The sequence below is a fragment of the Purpureocillium takamizusanense genome, chromosome 1 (genome assembly GCF_022605165.1).
Source record: "Purpureocillium takamizusanense chromosome 1, complete sequence".
NCBI classification, from domain to species: Eukaryota; Fungi; Ascomycota; class Sordariomycetes; order Hypocreales; family Ophiocordycipitaceae; genus Purpureocillium; species Purpureocillium takamizusanense.
The window spans coordinates 1,861,534-1,877,660 of record NC_063068.1 but is presented as its reverse complement, the minus strand read 5'-3'; the positions used below and the strand labels follow the sequence as shown (position 1 = coordinate 1,877,660).

Genomic DNA, 16,127 nt, shown 5'->3' with positions numbered 1-16,127 from the left:
ATTGGCTGCAAAGATTATTGAATGCAACCACCTGGGCCCGAGGGCAAGGGTGACGAAGAATCACAATATACAAAATACAGTCGACCCGACAGGTTCAATATGTCAAAGCTGGACACGCATCTGCATCAACGAGGCTTGGCAGCCGCCTCACATCTGTGTGCACCTCGCGGGGAAATAAATGGCAGATGCGCGGTTACTCTCATACGAGCCCTAGTCAGGTTCGATACACTTCTGTCAGACCAAGTGCCCCTGCCCCGGCCGTGCTCGACGAGGTTTCGAGCCAATGCTCCCTTGTTGGACCGGGCGTGGGATCACAGCTTAGCGAGGCGAACGATGGTCAGAAACGGCTCTGGGCGTTTCTTCAACAAAGCAACCACTTCTACATCAGCCTTGTCGAGAGCGATTCATCACCGGCCAACTTGCCCAGCATATTGCCATACGGGCCGTAATATCGAGTATACCTTCAGTTGCGAGGATGTCCCATCTTTGTGACCGAGGCTCGTTCACGGCTAGCACGGACCGTAGCCTGTTCGACCTAACTTGCAAGCTCATAGTAAAGCCACAGCCGACGAGCAGGGAGTGAGAGCGGTGCCGACTTACAGACGTTCTATCAGAAGTCAAAAAGTTAAGAAGTAAGAAAGTCCGGGGTCGACGAGCGACAAGTGACTGCCCATGCTCGATTTGCACGATTATTGTTTACTTGCGGAGCGCACGGTTGATCATGTCGACCAACGGACACTCTCTTGTTTTGGCCCTGAATCTACATGCAACGTGCGACCGCTTTCCACAACTCTTCGCATTGCGAATACTGTGTTCGTGTCTCGAGACCCCCCCCCCCCTTCTTCCAGGACCTGTTTTGTCGGAGCAAGGGATTCTCTGGTTCCTGTCATTGGACCGCGTGGGCTCGTCGAGCCGGCCGTCAAGGCTGTTGAGACATGTTGGCTGCCTGTGCTCTTGGGCTGGCCAATGCAACCACACCCAACTTCTTGGGATGCTTCCCAGTTCTCATGACCGCGCGATCGACCGAGAGGGTGGGGGGCTTCTCAACCCGCAGCCAGATCTTGTATGGCGGACGGCCAATATAAAAGTAGGTAGTCGCTCGCTCCTTGGCCACAGTCCACGTCGTGGTCTCACCGAATCCGCTCGCTCTCTATTCAGCTCTCTCAACTTCAAGTGCAACTCAGTAAAAAGGTCTGGCCTCTTTTCTCGCTCGCTAGGATATACCAACCCGCACTCATTTCCAACATGCGAACCTCATCCTCGTTGAGTCTCTTGGCCCTCGTGGCCGCCGCCCGAGCCTGCGACTCGGTCTCGCCCTGCCAAAAGTCGGCCGACGCCGTCCCCGTGTGCGCCAAGTCGTGCATCGAGTCGGCCGCCGTGACGGCCGCCAAGTGCCAGACGGCCGACTACGCGTGCCAGTGCTCCAAGAGCGACGTGATCCAGGGGGCCGCGCTGGCGTGCGTCACCGACGGCTGCGGCCTCGAGACGGCCCTGCAGGTAGTGACTTCGGTGCAGGCTTTGTGCAGCTGCGTCACGGCCAGCCCGACGACGCCTTGTACGAGCGCCACGGCCACCACGACACCGACGGGCGGCCCCGGCAGCACCTCGACTGGTGGCTCTGCTACCCCGACGTCGACGGAGACTGTGTCCAGGACGACGACGTCCTCGGGGGGCAGCTCGGGGACTGGAAGCAGCAGCACGGGGCCCGTCACCTCGTCGTCGGGGGGAGCCACGACGACTGTTGTGCAGACGGACACGACCACGCTGCCCTGCTCGACTTCTTCCGCCAGCTCCGCCCCCGGATCCGCCTCCTCGTCCTCGTCCGGGGCAGAGACCTCGGCGGTCAGCACCGGCGGTCAGCCTTGCCCTGGATGCACGGGCGTCAAGACGTCCACTACCGCCGGAGGTAGTGGCGGCGGCGGCGGCGGCGGCAGGAGCAGCAGCGGTGGCGCGTCCCCAACCCAGAGCGTGCCGGTGACGGCCTCGGCCGGCCGCTCTGAGCTCAGTATCGTGGCGGCTGTCTTTGCCACGTTCTGGGCGGTTGCGATTGCTCTTTAAGTGGATATGAGTGCATGCATGCAGCATGGGAATGAAACAGGTCAGGGGATTGGGGGTGGGCGTGCGGCATGGTCAGTAAGTGTAACTCGGTATTGGGTGTAATGAGGTGGGATCGTGTGTGTACTTCGTATGTGTGTGTGTGTGTGTAGCTTGAGCTCTATAGCAGGCAATATGTTACTTTCAACGGACCGCTTTCTTGAATTTTATAAAAAGTCAGTATTCCGGTTATCATTGCGACTGAATGAATGAAGGACGTCGTATAAGAAATAAATGGACGTTGGCGGCCTGACTTACACGGACGGGGTGCGTCCGTTGAGGTGGGTCTCTCGGATCCGGTCGGATCAGACGCCGGCCAAACAAAAAAAGCGAATCAATGCCAGAAAAAGTCGAGTGTCAGAGACTCACTCTCATTCTCATCACCGCAAACAAAACCTCACCCACTTCAAACCGCCAACGCACAACTCATAAACCGGCCGCCGGGCCCCTTTCCCTCCCCTCTTGCCCCTCACAGCGGCGCTGAGCGCGACATCCAGCCCCAGCACCGCAAACCACACCAGAACCACCACCGCTCACTCACTGCGCCAGTCAAACGGGAAAAAAACAAGACGAGAGAGCAATGGCGTCGTCCCAGGCCGGCGACGACAGAAGCGGCAGCGGCAGCAGCAGCAACAACAACAGCCCCGAAGCGACAATCCGGCGCACGGCACACGTCCAAGCGCTGCTGGAGCGCCTCCTGCAAGGCAGCCCCATCTACGGGCTCATCCTGCCGACGATCCGGCTCGAGTCGGCGTCGCACGACGGGCTGGTGGTGACGTCGCTGACGCTGACGCCGACGCACGTCAACAGCAAGGGCGGCTTGCACGGCGCCGTGTCGGCCACCATCATCGACTTCACCACGGGCCTGGCCATCGCGGCGACGGACCTGCGCGAGACGACGGGCGCGAGCGTCGACATGCACATCAGCTACCTCAGCACGGCGCGCGTCGGCGACAGGGTGCGCGTCGAGACGCGCGCGGAGAGGGTGGGCGGGAGCTTGGCGTTTGTGACGGTCAGGATCGTAAAGGTGGATGACGATGCCGCCGAAGGTCGTGAGGTTGTCGTTACCATGGGGCAGCACACGAAATACGTGAGAGGCACCGCGCCGCCGCAGCTGCCGCCGCCGACGCCCATGATGGGGAATTAGCTTACCTCGCCTGCGTAATGTTCTGTACGAAGTATGAAGAGAGGGGGTCCGCGCGAGCGTTTCTCATGATAGACGGGGCTAATAGATATATACATACATACACACAATCAAAGAAAGACAGAAAACACACCCAAGTCTAACCACATCATCAAAGACGATGCCCACGACGACGCAAAAGCCATCAAGTCCTCCCCGTCGAGCACGTGATGCCACCATCGACAACAATCTTCTGCCCCGTCACATACCGCGCCTCGTCCGACGCCAGGAACACGACCGCACAGGCCACGTCCCAGGCGTCGCCCATCCTCCCCATGGGGACCTGCGCGTCGCGCGTCCTGCAAAACGCCTCGTAGCTGCCGCCCTCCTCCTTGACGGCGGCGAAGCGATCCGCCAGCGCGCGCGTGTACGGCGTGTCCATGAGGCCCGGCACCACGGCGTTGACGCGCACCCCGCGGCCCGCGTACGACACGGCCGTCGCGCGCACCAGCTGCAGCAGCGCCGCCTTGGCCGTGTTGTACGCGATCTGGTCCTTGCCGATGTGTCGCAGGCCGGCGATGCTCGACACGCAGATGATGGAGCCTCCTCCGCCTCCGCCGCTGCCTTTGCTATCGCCGCTATCGCGTCCCGTGCGCTGGGCCTGCTCCATCACGGGCAGCGCGTGGTGCAACGCAAGATACGCGCTCGTCAGGTTGACCTGCATCTGCGCCTCCCACACCTCCTCCGCCATGGTCGCCGCTGTCCCGGGCTGCGACTGCCCGACGTTGGCGACGAGGATGTCGATGCGCCCGTGCCGCGCGAGGCACGCGTCGACGAGCGCCTTGACCGACGCCGAGCTCGTGGCGTCCGTCTCGACCACGACGCACGCCCGCCCGGAGGAGGAGACGGCCTCGACGGCCTCGACGGTGCGCCGCGCCGAGGCGAGCGTGCGGTTGCCGCCGAAGATGGTGGCGCCCTGGCGGGCGAGGGAGACGGCGCACGCGGCCCCGATGCCCCAGCCCTCGCCATCAGAGGAGGAGGAGGAGGAGGATGGGGAGGAGCCCGACTGCCCGAGGCCGATGACGAGGGCGACTTTGCCGTCGAGTCGAAACATTGGGTTCGACATGGAGTGGCCCGGCGGCTCCTGATTAATTCATGCGGATATAGGTCGAGCTGCTTGACGCTGTTGTTTCTGATGTGCCTCAATCGCAGTTTATGAAGTCTGTTCCTGGCTGCGACCATAAGCCGACTGACTGACTTATACGGCTGCCCCGAATACCACGCCAGTAGGCGTGACGGAGCATCTCCGCGTCGGCCCCGCTTTTCGTCGGGGTTCGCCCGCACCGATCTCGGGCGCTCCCCCCGGCCGGAGCGAATGCCGCCGCGACGGGCTCCGTCCGTCCGTGTGCCCCAATCAGCCACACCATGTATAACTAGTTACAACTAGTAAGCAATGTCGTGATTGCCGCTCGCGAGAAGCGAACAACAACAAGAGCTCATGTCAATCGCCAACAAGATATCGTTCTCTCCGCGCATGACTGACTCTGACTCTGTAAACCTGGGACAGCAGGCACCATGGACGACGGTCAGCAACCCTCGCAGTCACGGGGATTCAACGCAGAAGCGGCGACGACCAACCCCGACTACGACCTGTCGCAGTCCATCGCTTCCTCCTCCTCCTCCGCCGTCGGCCTGCGCCAGGGCCTGACCTCGTACGGCGACGCCCACTTCAGCTTGTTCCTTCGCAAGGTCTTCATCAAGGCGCTCGGGTACGGCGAGGACGCCCTGGCGCGGCCCATCGTCGGCATCATCAACACGCACTCGGGCTTCAACCCGTGCCACGCCAACGTGCCCCAGCTCATCGATGCAGTCAAGCGCGGCGTACAGCTGAGCGGCGGGTTGGCCGTCGAGTTCCCGACCATCAGCCTGCACGAGAGCTTCTCCTCACCGACGAGCATGTTCCTGCGCAACTTGATGAGCATGGACACGGAGGAAATGATTCGGGCCCAGCCTTGTGATGTTGTCGTTGCTATAGGAGGTACGTCTCATACATGAATTGCGCTTTCATACAAGACAAGGCGTCAAGTCTCTGTAAACATCTTCAGAGCGTCCCACTTACAGAGACTGCGACTAGGATGCGACAAGACTGTCCCCGCGCAGCTCATGGGCGGTCTCTCCGCCAACAAGCCCCTCCTTCCGCTCCTCACTGGCCCAATGATGCCCGGCTCCCACCGCGGCGAACGCATCGGTGCCTGCACCGACTGCCGCAGCAACTGGGCGCGCTTCAGGGCCGGGACCATCGACATCGAGGATATTTCGGCCGTCAACGACGAGCTGGCTCCTACCGCGGGCACCTGCGGCGTCATGGGCACCGCCAGCACCATGGCCTGTCTGCTCGCCGCCCTGGGCCTCATTCCGTTGGCGGCCGGCGCGTCCGCCCCGGCGGTTTCGGCTGCGCGACTGCGCGTGGCTGAGGAGACTGGCCGAAACGCGGTGCGCATGTGTAGTGACGTGGACGCATGGCGCCCGCAAAGGGTGCTGACCAAGGAGTCTTTCATCAACGCAGTGACTGTCCTACAAGCCATCGGTGGCTCCACCAATGCAGCAGTTCACCTCATGGCCATCGTGGGCCGACACCCAAGCGTGGCCGGAACCATCACGTTGGGTACCATCGATGAGATTGGCCGACGGACGCCGCTCCTCGTAGACCTGAAGCCGAGTGGGGAGAATTACATGACTGATTTCCATAACTCTGGTATGACGAAGCCCCATTTCGTGACACAGACAACTCCGCTGACCAAGCGCAAGGTGGCATGCTTGCGCTCCTTCACCGTTTGAAGCCTCTTCTTGAGCTTGGCGCCATGACATACACCGGAAGAACCCTTGGTGAAGAACTCACATTGCAAAGTCCAATTCCGGTTCCCCAGCATCTGAGCTGTATCCAGCCCTTGTCCGAGCCGATGTATTCGTCATCATCACTTGTCGTCCTCAGGGGCAACCTAGCACCTGGTGGCTCCGTTATGAAAGCCAGCGCCTCCAAGGACCGTCGCCTGCTTCGTCACCGTGGCCGTGCCGTTGTCTTTGCGGGCCCTGCCGACCTGGCTAGACGCATCGACCACCCCGCGCTCGATGTCACTCCAGACAGTGTTCTCTTGCTGCAGAACATAGGCCCTGTTGGAAACCCAGGAATGCCCGAGGCAGGACTGATCCCGATCCCCCGGAAGCTGGCGGAGAAGGGGGTGCTGGATATGCTTCGGATCTCCGACGGTCGTATGAGCGGCACTGCTGGTGGCACCATCGCTTTGCACATTTCTCCTGAGAGCGCGGACCCAACGTCTGTGTTCGGCGTCATGCGCGATGGTGACGTGATTGTCTGCGACGTAGAGAGGCGATTGCTGGAGGTAGACATCTCCGATGCGGAGATACAGCGCAGGATATGGGAGCGGCAGCAAAAGCTGCAGGCAGATACGCCTTGGGTTGCGAGGGAGCAAACCAGGGGTTATCGCGGGCTGTACATGCGATCAGTCAACCAGGCGCAGTACGGCGCTGACTTTGACTTTCTCACTGCGGCAGGGCCCTCAAAATGAACTTTGCTCGCCCTCCTGGATCTCTTTCACCCAGACGAGTGTGACTTGCGACTTTCAGCCAGAGTTGCCTCTATTCGAGCCGAAATCGTCAAACAACCCCTGCATCATCATGTCCATGTTTGTGTCGCTCCCATCCAGATAGTCGGCGAATGAGCCGGTAGTGAGAAAATCATCAAAGAGGTTCATAGGTATCTCAAATACGCCCGCCGTCTCCAGGTTGACATTCACCGCGGCTGGTGTCACCGTGTTGTCGCATCCCGGCAAACCCGTCAACGCGTTGCCCTGCTCGGCAATTACTGTGCTCCTCGTTCGACGCCGCTGTGTCGTGGGTGATTCAATCTGACGCCCGGACTCGACTAGTTGTCGGATTATCGATCGGCCCAGGTCGTTCAGAATATCGCGGCAGCGCTTTGCTCCTGACCAATGTTCCCCTGTCGCACTCAGTATACTTGAGCTGATATTCAGGTCAGACATCAGGGTTGTAATATCCGCGTCCTGTGCAATCTTGGCCACCGTTTTCAGGCAATAGAGTAGAGTCAATGTGCTGAGCGCCAAAGAATAGAATGTCGTCCAGCTGTGTACCAAAAGATTCTTACGATACAACTTGTCGAATATGTGAAGGCATTCCTGGGCGCTGTGGTAGCACTGTTCCACCGCTTCGGTGGTGGGCTTTGGGATGGCGGGACTGGGCCGTAGGAGGACCATGCGCAAGGAATGATAGCGTTGCTGGCAGATGAGTCTCATATGGAGCGCTTGCAACTCATTGCTCGGTGGGATCTCATTTGCCCATTCATCGAGCTGCCGCAAAACACCCCTTTGCCATTCGTGAATGTCGATAACCGTAGGGTAGGCGTACGCTGGGGCGTCGCGAACGATACTGTTGGCCACGTACTTTATCTCCGAATTGATTCTAGCAAGTCGGAAGAGGTGAACTGAATATGCTATTGGATTGTACGATGCATTCGAAGCCAAAGGCCGCGACTGTTGGCTCGACGCAAGAGCGGCGTCATCTAACCCTTCGGGCAGCTATATTTGTTAGAATGCCTGTCAAGGATGTGGCATGCATGCTTACCCTTAACTCGCACGCCTCGTCCCTGAGACCTATGGGGCGCCCCATCATCGTCGCAATGGCTCGGTCTAAAGTAAAGACCACCCAGAATATTCTTGTTCTCATCTCTTGCTCGAACAACGATATCCCAGAACGGGTGGTTATGTTCCGCTGTAGGCCGAGATCTAGCACGGCCGCGATGCACTGGTAGTTGAGATACCACACATTCAGTCGAACACTCGGGCTGTGCATGGCAAATAACGTGAGAAGTATTAGGCACTGTAGGCCTTGAAGGGAATTTTCGACGTTGAGGCGATCAAAGTGCTTTAGCGCTGACATGCAGTATGACTCTCCTGGTAGACCTGATTTGAGGCGACAAGAGATGGCAAGGACCATGTAGACCTGGAAAGCTGACAGGGGGTCTTGTTCGCCTCGCCCATACATGTTGCTCAGGGTGGTAGTGAATGTCGGGCGATGCAGTACCGGATATTGTGGATGGATTAGCTCGAAGAATTGATCACATAGCTCCTCGGCCATCTCTTTCTGAGGAAGATCAAGGGGCCCGTGGGCAGCTTCCACGAGTCTAGTAGAGAATGCAGAGTCGCGGCTGGGTGGTGAAGTTGCCCGATATTGACCAGTGAGCATGACGCGCGCAAGAAAATATCCGCTCGAGGGGCCAATGTATCGCGAGTCGAGGTTTGTGCCTAGAGACACAAGGCCGATTTCATGGGAGAGAGGGTTGGCATTCATAGCTCCAACGGCTGATCGGCCTGCTTGCCTTGCGTGCTCTGGGAAAAGGTCGGCAGCAGAGGCCTGCTGCTGAGACGCGACTCCGGGGTTGAGAGGCGTTATCCGGGTGTTGTCGAGGGTCTCGCTGCTCGTGTTGACGGGGGTGCTCTCTTCAGGGCCGTCTCCATTGTAGGCGCAGCATGGCCCATCGGATAAGTCGATGTCGGGACATCTTTCCTGTAGGATGGACTCTAGCCATGATATACGATCCTTGAGAGCCACGATATATGCCCGGGGCAGGTCCTTGAGCCGCGCACTTTGCCCATCGGTGCAGGATGCGCCGGCATTCTGGCAGTTCTTGCATGTGGGCAACTGGCCATCACACTATATGATGGTATATTCATCATGATCAGTAATGGCTACACACGATTAAAACAAGGCCAAGGACCTACACGAATCTTGCGCCGCTGGCACCGGAGACAGGCCAACCGCAGTCGCGGCCGTCGGTGCTGTTGTTGGGTTTGCCGACTTGGTGTGCCCGTCGGCGTCTGCATGCGCCCGGCAGCGTCGGCCATTGTCCACTTGAGGCGAAGATGCAGTCTGGGAGTGTAAAGGAGGCCTGAGAGGAGGTCTAGGCAGGCATGGAGAAAGAGGGAAGCGGGAAAAGCCCGCCCGTGGGATGGTGGCGACGAGGCGGAGAAACCCCGCCCCGCCCCGCCCACGCCCAGGTTTGCACCCACCCACTGGAGTTGGAGCTCACCATCGACGGCTGCTCTTTCCTTATTATTTGCTTGTCGCCCAGCATCACTCTAGTCTCTCCATCATGTCCATCACGAATCGTTGCTCAATCACCTCCTCATTACTTGCCCACGTTTCCCCCTCATAGTCGCCTCCTATTCTCGTCTTCTTCAGCACATCCACGGCCACTCGCACCACGTCTACCGCCATACCGCGTCAGGTTTGGTTTCTTGTGCTGCGCAATGGCAGAGGAAAGCCAGCAGCAGCCTCGCATATATGTCGCCGCCTCGGAGGCGCGCCGGCTGATGCAAGACATTCTTCAAGGAAATGGCGTGCCCCCTGAGAATGCATCCATCGTAGCCCGCTGTCTTGTTGCTGCCGACCTCCGCGGCGTGGACACGCACGGCATGAATCGCATCCCCTCTTACATGGAGCGCATCCGGCAGGGCGTGCTCGCCGCCAGCGCCAGCCCGTCCGTCCAGCAGGTCACTCCCGTGGTGGCGCACGTCGACGGTCACAACGGCTTCGGCTTCGTCGCGGCGCATGCCGGCATGGCCGCGGCCATCACCTCGGCTCGCACGTACGGCATCGGTCTCGCGAGCGTCAAGCACTCGAACCACTTTGGTATGAGCGCGTGGGCCGTCCAGCAGGCGCTCGACGCAAACATGATGAGCCTCGTCTTTACCAACTCGAGCCCAGCGCTGCCCGCGTGGGGCGGCAAGAGCAAGCTCATGGGCGTTTCCCCCATCGCCTGCGGCGCGCCCGGGAAGGGACCCATGAAGGACTTCATCCTCGACATGGCACCCTCGGTGGCGGCGCGTGGCAAGATCTACAAGGCCAAGCGCCGAGGCGAGAAGATTCCGCTTGACTGGGCACTGGATGCAGAGGGCCGTCCGACCGACGATCCGGAGGCAGCGCTGGGCGGCGTTATGCTGCCCATGGGAGGGCCAAAGGGCTCGGCTTTGTCCATCATGATGGACGTCTTCTCAGGGGTCTTGTCGGGCTCGGCATTCGCAGGCCACGTCACGAACCCCTACGACCCGTCACGGCCGGCCGATGTCGGCCACTTCCTCGTCGTCATCAAGCCGGACCTGTTCATGGACCTGGACGAGTTTCGGGAGCGGATGCAGTACCTCTACGACAGAGTCGTGGGGTCCGACAAGGCGGCGGGCGTCGAGCGGATATACTTTCCCGGAGAGATTGAGCAATTGACACAACTGGAACGGGAGAAAACGGGCATTCCGCTCGTCCAAGCCGAGGTTGACGCGCTGAATGAAGAGGCTGAGAGGGTGTCTGCGAGGAGACTCGAGCCGTTGGCATAGGCGAGTAGGATGGGAAGCGAAAAAGAAAGGTTAGAGCAAGATGACTGGGTGGTGCTCAAGGGGTATATGCCATTTCCTCGTCTCTCCTGTGGCGTGATCGGGCGTTCCTGACGTCCTGGCTCGTGATGGTGGCGATATCGTCATCGGGCGCGGCAGCGGCACGGAGCCGCGCAGCGATGTCGACTAGCGCGATGCCGTCGTTGTATAGAGCGACTATGTCGCCCAGTCGTGCCGTCACTGCCTCGATGCGGTACTTTGTGTGAGCCTGCGGCGGCAAGAGAGCGTGATTGTGGCCCGAGCCGCTGGGCATCCGCACGAGCCACTTGTTCAAGGCCCCGTTGTAGCTGGTGATGACGGTGAGCTTACAGCCGGTCTTTTGCGATGTCTTTCTACACCGCCTCTTGGTCTCGTGGGTCGAGAGGACATTGGGATCTTGACGAAACTGCCCTGCCTTGGAGCAGCGCAGGATGAGGTACTTGACGACGCCGGCGCCGTCCATTTTGCTCGTGCGCGTGGCCAGGGCAAAGCCTTGCGTCTTGGCCATGTCATTGGCGGCAGCCTTGGCGGCTTCGAGGCTCGGATAGGCGGTTTGCGTAATGGACATGTTGAATCACTTGCTCTGACGGGGGCGACGGTGGTGCTGCGAATAGCCTCACTTTGCCGCTTGAGTCGTGTGTGACTTTGACGCGTCGCGCTGTTGTGGGCTATTGAGGAGGGTCTATCTGGTAGTGCAGTGCACGCGCGCTCAGCTACAGTAGGAAATTACGTTCAGTATTGGCCCTCGAGCACCCTTGCAGCGGCCACGATGCCCACTGAAAGAGGTGGTTATCTTCCAAAACAGGGTGGTTGCGCAACGGTGTGAGTTGAAGCCAACACGGAGATTTTTCCACACTAGCTACTAAGTTGATACGTAAAAGGGGCACACAACGATGGGGTGGTGTCGTGTCACCACCCACGCCCTAGCTAAACAAATCAACAGCAGCAACATGTATTTACATACAGTCTTATTGCAACGCGCGCTCTTGGCACGGCGTTGTGTTGCGCGCATTTGATCATTCGTCGGCGAAACTGCGATATGCGGTACGTGTCACAGGCGCAAATAATAGTCTGTCTGTTCTGTGGACGTCTGCCCTTGGATAGCCCTTTGATGTGTCTGGGGCTTGCTACTATTACGTTTCCAAACAGGCCCTTCGGAGGTCTTGGCCCGTCTTGCTGCCGAGTAGACGCCTGTCTTGGACTGGGTAGATAGAACCTGCCCAGAGGCGGGGGAGAGAGAGGGGGAGAGAAGTTGGAACTGCCTGCGCGGCTTTTCTCCGCCGCTGTGGATCGACTACGGACTGTTCCCGTTTTCAAGACACTGGGGGGCATTGGGGCACACCAGGGTCTTAAACGGAGCGGGCAAACTTACACAACAGCACTAGGTAATAGTAGCAAAACCAAATTTACACAACAAAAGAGGCATTCCCTCATAGTCCAATATGACTGTCATTCACATCGGTAGGTCTGCGAGCAAAAGCCCAAGGCATAGAAAGAGATGACGCCCTCGACGTATGTCGTGTCGCGGGACTGGAAGCGACCACAACAGTATATGGACTAATACTTCCCTGACAACCCCCACAGTGCTCTTCAAGTTCCGGCCGGACGTCTCCGAGTCACACAAGGCCGCATTTGTGCGCGAGCTCAAGACGCTGCGCCGCCTGCCCTGCGTGCTGAACCAGCGACTCGTCGTCGGGGGGCCGTCGGTGACGGATCCCATCGAGCGCAGCAAGGGGTACCATTTCGCGCTGCTGAGCTTCCACCGCGACAGGGCGGCGCTGGAGGCGTACCAGGCGAGCGACGAGCACCACCGGTGAGCAAGCAAGCAAGCAGGCTACACACAGACAAAAACATCCCCCCTCCCCTCCCCCGGCTTGGAGCACTCGCATCCCGCTACGTACTACCATCACAATCAGCAGAGAGGGGGAGTGCATAATGGGAATGGCGCTAATCATCTACGGCTGGCCCCCCTGGGCGATGTAGGGTTACAAGCACGTACCTGTGGCCGTACAAAGAGGACGTCACGAGGTTCGACTTTGAGGTGGACGCCGAGGACGAGCCCATGTGCGAGTGGCTGGCGACGTCCTTGTTGAAGGGCGCCTGCGGAAACGGAAACAAAGAGGGCGACGACGGCACGGCGCCGCCTGCATGAGGACTGGACTGGACTGGAGCTCGAGATGCGCGGGAGCCCGCTGCTGCATGCTTCTTTAGCTTCACGCTGCGACATGAGAGCAGTAGTACCAAGATGCTGTTACAACGCGGGACGGCACGAGACGAGGCTATTGCGCACGGAAATCGTCGGCTCCGGGGAACAAGACATGCACATACTACACACCCGTCAACAGGGGTCTGACCCGTCTCCGGGCTGAAATGTCGACTTGTCTTTTTTTGTTGGTGGTGGTGGTGGTGTCTTCCATGGCCTCGGCGAAAAGGGCCCGGCGAATATCAGATGGCACTTCCTTCCTAACTTGGTACTACACGCAGGGTGGAGAGTGGGTGAAGACCAAGGTGTTCCGGTCTCATTCATCAGTGGGGAGGAGGGGAGACCTGACAACTTCAAGCGTAGCGGCACGTCATGAGCAGGTCGAGTAGCTTTGATCAAGTAATCAAGAAGAAAGAAACCAGCGTTCTTCAACTTGTTGATCTCGTTACGCGAAGGCTGCTCAGCTCTCTCTCTCATGGCATGTTTTTCGTGCCACCACCTGCCCGCTCTCTCATCATCACCAACATGTCCATCCCATCTGAGCCGTCTCAACCCCCACCCTTCTCTCCCCATCGCTCCCCCACAGCCGATCCCCAAAGAGACGTCTCCATCTAGCAGCCACTTCATTCTTCGGCGGTCCCTACTGGCACCGACTGCCAACCCCGGCCAAAATGCCCTCCCATCGGAACGCCCCGACAGTCGCAACGGCCTAGCGCGCCCGCCCGGCGGCGGCTGATAAGCCACGCGAGTCGCTCGCCCAGGGCGCCAGCCAGGGCCGGCCGAATCCACACCACACAAACCTCGCTTTATTACCTGAAGCTGCTCGTTATAATGCTGCATGTCTCTTATCTCGACGTCGGCCGAGATGTGGGGTAGTAGCACGCTGGTCGGGGCGAGCGAGCGCCGGAGCGCTTTCACCACCACCACTACCACGGCGGCGATCGGGGTTGCACGAAGTCGGTCTGCTCTTTTTTTTTTGCGCTTTTGGTTTCCTGCTCTTTTCCTTTTCTTAGTATGCCTCTTTTCTAGTTATTTATTCCTAAATGTAGCTGCGTGCAGGGTTCGTCTTCATCTACGCCAGCTTGATATGGTGTTTTCGACTTGCAACTCAAGCAACTTCATCATCACGATAGTTTGAGTTCAAAACACCAGGACTCTCACTCACTCAGCGCACTTCCGGCGACAACGAAAACTACAACGACAACAACAACAGCCATCATGGGCCGTCGCCTCGGGCTGCCCCTGCCGGCAAAGCCGGGCTTCCTACGGCCCCTGCCCACCAACAGCCTGATAGCCATCTCGTCGCTCGTCCTCGTCAACGCCCTCGTCTGGTCCGCCATCGCCGTAGTGCTGCACTTCCACCCGGCGCTCATCTCGCCCGCCGCGCTGTCCTACACGCTCGGCCTGCGGCACGCCCTCGACGCCGACCACATCTCGGCCATCGACCTCATGACGCGGCGCCTCATCGCCTCGGGCCAGCGCCCCGCCACCGTCGGCACCTTCTTCTCCCTCGGCCACAGCACCATCGTCATCGTCACCTGCATCGTCGTCGCCGCCACCAGCGGCGCCCTGCGCGATCGCTTCGACGGCTTCACCCGCGTCGGCAACATCATCGGCACCGCCGTCAGCGCCACCTTCCTCATCGTCTTGTGCCTCGGCAACGGGTGGGTGCTCTACAGGCTGGTTAAGCGCCTGCGCGAGGTGCTGGCCTCGCGGCGGCGCATGGGCGAGGACAGCGAGGATGAGGGCGCTGCCGATGCGGGCAACGGGCAGTTTGACCTCGAGGGCGCCGGCTTCCTCGCCCGCACCTTCAAGTTTCTTTTCAAGGCCATCGATCGCCCTTGGAAAATGTACCCTCTCGGCGTCGTCTTTGGCCTTGGCTTCGACACGAGTTCCGAGGTGGCCATTCTCGGCATCGCCAGCATCCAGGCCATCAAAGGGACGAGCATATGGCTCATCCTCATCTTCCCCATTCTCTTTACGTGTAAGTCGACGCATCCGGATCCGGTCTTATTCCCGTTGATGATGTGTGCATTGGTGCTAATCATGAACCCCCCCTCCCCTCCCGGCAGCCGGCATGTGCTTGCTGGACACAACCGACGGCGCCCTCATGATGGCCCTCTACACGTCCAGAGCCTTTAGGCGCGACGTGGTCGCCATCCTCTACTACTCTATTGTCCTCACCGGCATCACCGTCTTCGTCTCCGCCTTCATCGGCATCATCCAGGTCCTGTCCCTGATACAGAACGTGGCCGAGCCCGAAGGGAGGTTTTGGGACGGCGTTTCCGATGTGGGCGATCATTTCGACATCATTGGCGGCAGCATCTGCGGCGTCTTTGTCGTCGTCGGTCTCGGATCCATCCTCCTGTACAAGCCGTGGAGGCGGCGCGTCGACGCAAAACGGGGTCAGCATCAGGCCCTCATTGCCGATGAACTGGATAGAGAGAGCCCCGCGCCTGAGTCTGAGCACCATGTATCGTCATCACCAAAGGGTGCGCCAACGGAGGTGCACGTCGTTGGTCAATCCAGCGCTTGATAGAAGAAGAAATAATATACAACCCAATATATCGCTCCGTTTCACCTTGGCTACCTGCGTTCTGGCCATGCCTTCATTCCTTTCCAAATTGCATCAGCACAAGCCCCATCATAGCCCGTCCTGCTCAAAGCTTCTACAAAAGCTGAGCTGCCTGCATTGTTCGCAAGTTCTTTGACGGATCGGCAAGCCGTCCTCCCTCACGAATGGGTAGGCCAGGGACAGTTCGAACTGCTGCTGTGCCAGCGCGACGTCGGCCCGGTTCAGGTATCGCTCGCAGTGGCCGCACAGCCAAGCGCCTGGCTCGCGCCATACTTGCCTCCGCCAGGGACGTGTCCAGATAACTGGCGGCACCAGACACGAGCTTGATGGTTGGCTGTAGTCGTCAGAGCAGCGGGAGGATGTTGTTGTCATTGCCGTGATAACGGACGAGGTTTCAGCGTCAAAAAGCTCCATGGCCTCGTCGAAATGCTCTGTTCCACCTTGGTCTTGATTTTGCGGAATAACTATGACCTTTGGCTCGACTTTGGATGTCTAAAATAATGTCAGTACCTCATCAAGGAGGCCATCTCTGCTCTCTGCTTACGCCATCTCCATTGGATGATTCTGGCTCCTCCGGGATGGGATCGGGGTTGGTCACCCGGAGCGGTCCTCGTGGCTGCGCGCGGGTAGCCTCTCGCTCGCGCTCTCGCTTGAAGTACGCTGTCTCAACGA

General features: G+C 59.3%; 9 protein-coding genes across 10 annotated transcripts; 6 read left to right on the top strand and 3 right to left on the bottom strand.

Annotated features, from left to right (window-relative positions):
• Positions 1-1,245: 1,245 nt before the first annotated feature.
• JDV02_000623 (uncharacterized protein) lies at positions 1,246-2,058 on the top strand (the record flags this gene model as incomplete). The annotated part of the gene is made up of 1 exon (XM_047981455.1): positions 1,246-2,058. The coding sequence occupies one exon, from the start codon at positions 1,246-1,248 to the stop codon at positions 2,056-2,058; it is 813 nt and encodes a 270-aa protein (XP_047837415.1).
• Positions 2,059-2,462: 404 nt separating this feature from the next.
• On the top strand, positions 2,463-3,409 carry JDV02_000622 (uncharacterized protein). The gene has a single exon (XM_047981454.1). It carries the CDS (start codon positions 2,675-2,677, stop codon positions 3,239-3,241), a length of 567 nt encoding a protein of 188 aa, XP_047837414.1. The 5' UTR covers positions 2,463-2,674; the 3' UTR covers positions 3,242-3,409.
• Positions 3,410-3,422: 13 nt separating this feature from the next.
• On the bottom strand, positions 3,423-4,689 carry JDV02_000621 (uncharacterized protein; the record flags this gene model as incomplete). Its single annotated transcript, XM_047981453.1, has 1 exon — positions 3,423-4,689. The coding sequence occupies exon 1, from the start codon at positions 4,341-4,343 to the stop codon at positions 3,423-3,425; it is 921 nt and encodes a 306-aa protein (XP_047837413.1). The 5' UTR covers positions 4,344-4,689.
• JDV02_000620 (Dihydroxy-acid dehydratase) lies at positions 4,438-7,427 on the top strand. 2 transcript variants are annotated; one of them, XM_047981452.1, is made up of 3 exons: positions 4,438-5,255; positions 5,352-5,972; positions 6,026-7,427. In XM_047981452.1, the coding sequence occupies exons 1-3, from the start codon at positions 4,793-4,795 to the stop codon at positions 6,802-6,804; spliced, it is 1,863 nt and encodes a 620-aa protein (XP_047837412.1). In that variant the 5' UTR covers positions 4,438-4,792; the 3' UTR covers positions 6,805-7,427. The 2 variants fall into 2 exon arrangements, with proteins under 2 accessions (XP_047837412.1, XP_047837411.1); XM_047981451.1 differs by having other exon boundaries at positions 4,438-5,972.
• Positions 6,859-9,156, bottom strand: JDV02_000619 (uncharacterized protein; the record flags this gene model as incomplete). The annotated part of the gene is made up of 3 exons (XM_047981450.1): positions 6,859-7,830; positions 7,877-8,965; positions 9,034-9,156. The coding sequence occupies 3 exons, from the start codon at positions 9,154-9,156 to the stop codon at positions 6,859-6,861; spliced, it is 2,184 nt and encodes a 727-aa protein (XP_047837410.1).
• Positions 9,157-9,386: 230 nt separating this feature from the next.
• Positions 9,387-11,354, top strand: JDV02_000618 (uncharacterized protein). Its single transcript, XM_047981449.1, has one exon. It carries the CDS (start codon positions 9,562-9,564, stop codon positions 10,639-10,641), a length of 1,080 nt encoding a protein of 359 aa, XP_047837408.1. The 5' UTR covers positions 9,387-9,561; the 3' UTR covers positions 10,642-11,354.
• Positions 10,697-11,245, bottom strand: JDV02_000617 (uncharacterized protein; the record flags this gene model as incomplete). Its single annotated transcript, XM_047981448.1, has 1 exon — positions 10,697-11,245. One exon carries the CDS (start codon positions 11,243-11,245, stop codon positions 10,697-10,699), a length of 549 nt encoding a protein of 182 aa, XP_047837409.1.
• Positions 11,355-12,119: 765 nt separating the features above from the next.
• JDV02_000616 (uncharacterized protein) lies at positions 12,120-12,829 on the top strand (the record flags this gene model as incomplete). The annotated part of the gene is made up of 3 exons (XM_047981447.1): positions 12,120-12,138; positions 12,262-12,490; positions 12,661-12,829. The coding sequence occupies 3 exons, from the start codon at positions 12,120-12,122 to the stop codon at positions 12,827-12,829; spliced, it is 417 nt and encodes a 138-aa protein (XP_047837407.1).
• An 886-nt stretch (positions 12,830-13,715) lies between these two features.
• JDV02_000615 (uncharacterized protein) lies at positions 13,716-15,453 on the top strand. Its single transcript, XM_047981446.1, has 3 exons — positions 13,716-13,836; positions 13,940-14,864; positions 14,953-15,453. The coding sequence occupies exons 2-3, from the start codon at positions 14,099-14,101 to the stop codon at positions 15,414-15,416; spliced, it is 1,230 nt and encodes a 409-aa protein (XP_047837406.1). The 5' UTR covers positions 13,716-13,836; positions 13,940-14,098; the 3' UTR covers positions 15,417-15,453.
• Positions 15,454-16,127: the final 674 nt, after the last annotated feature.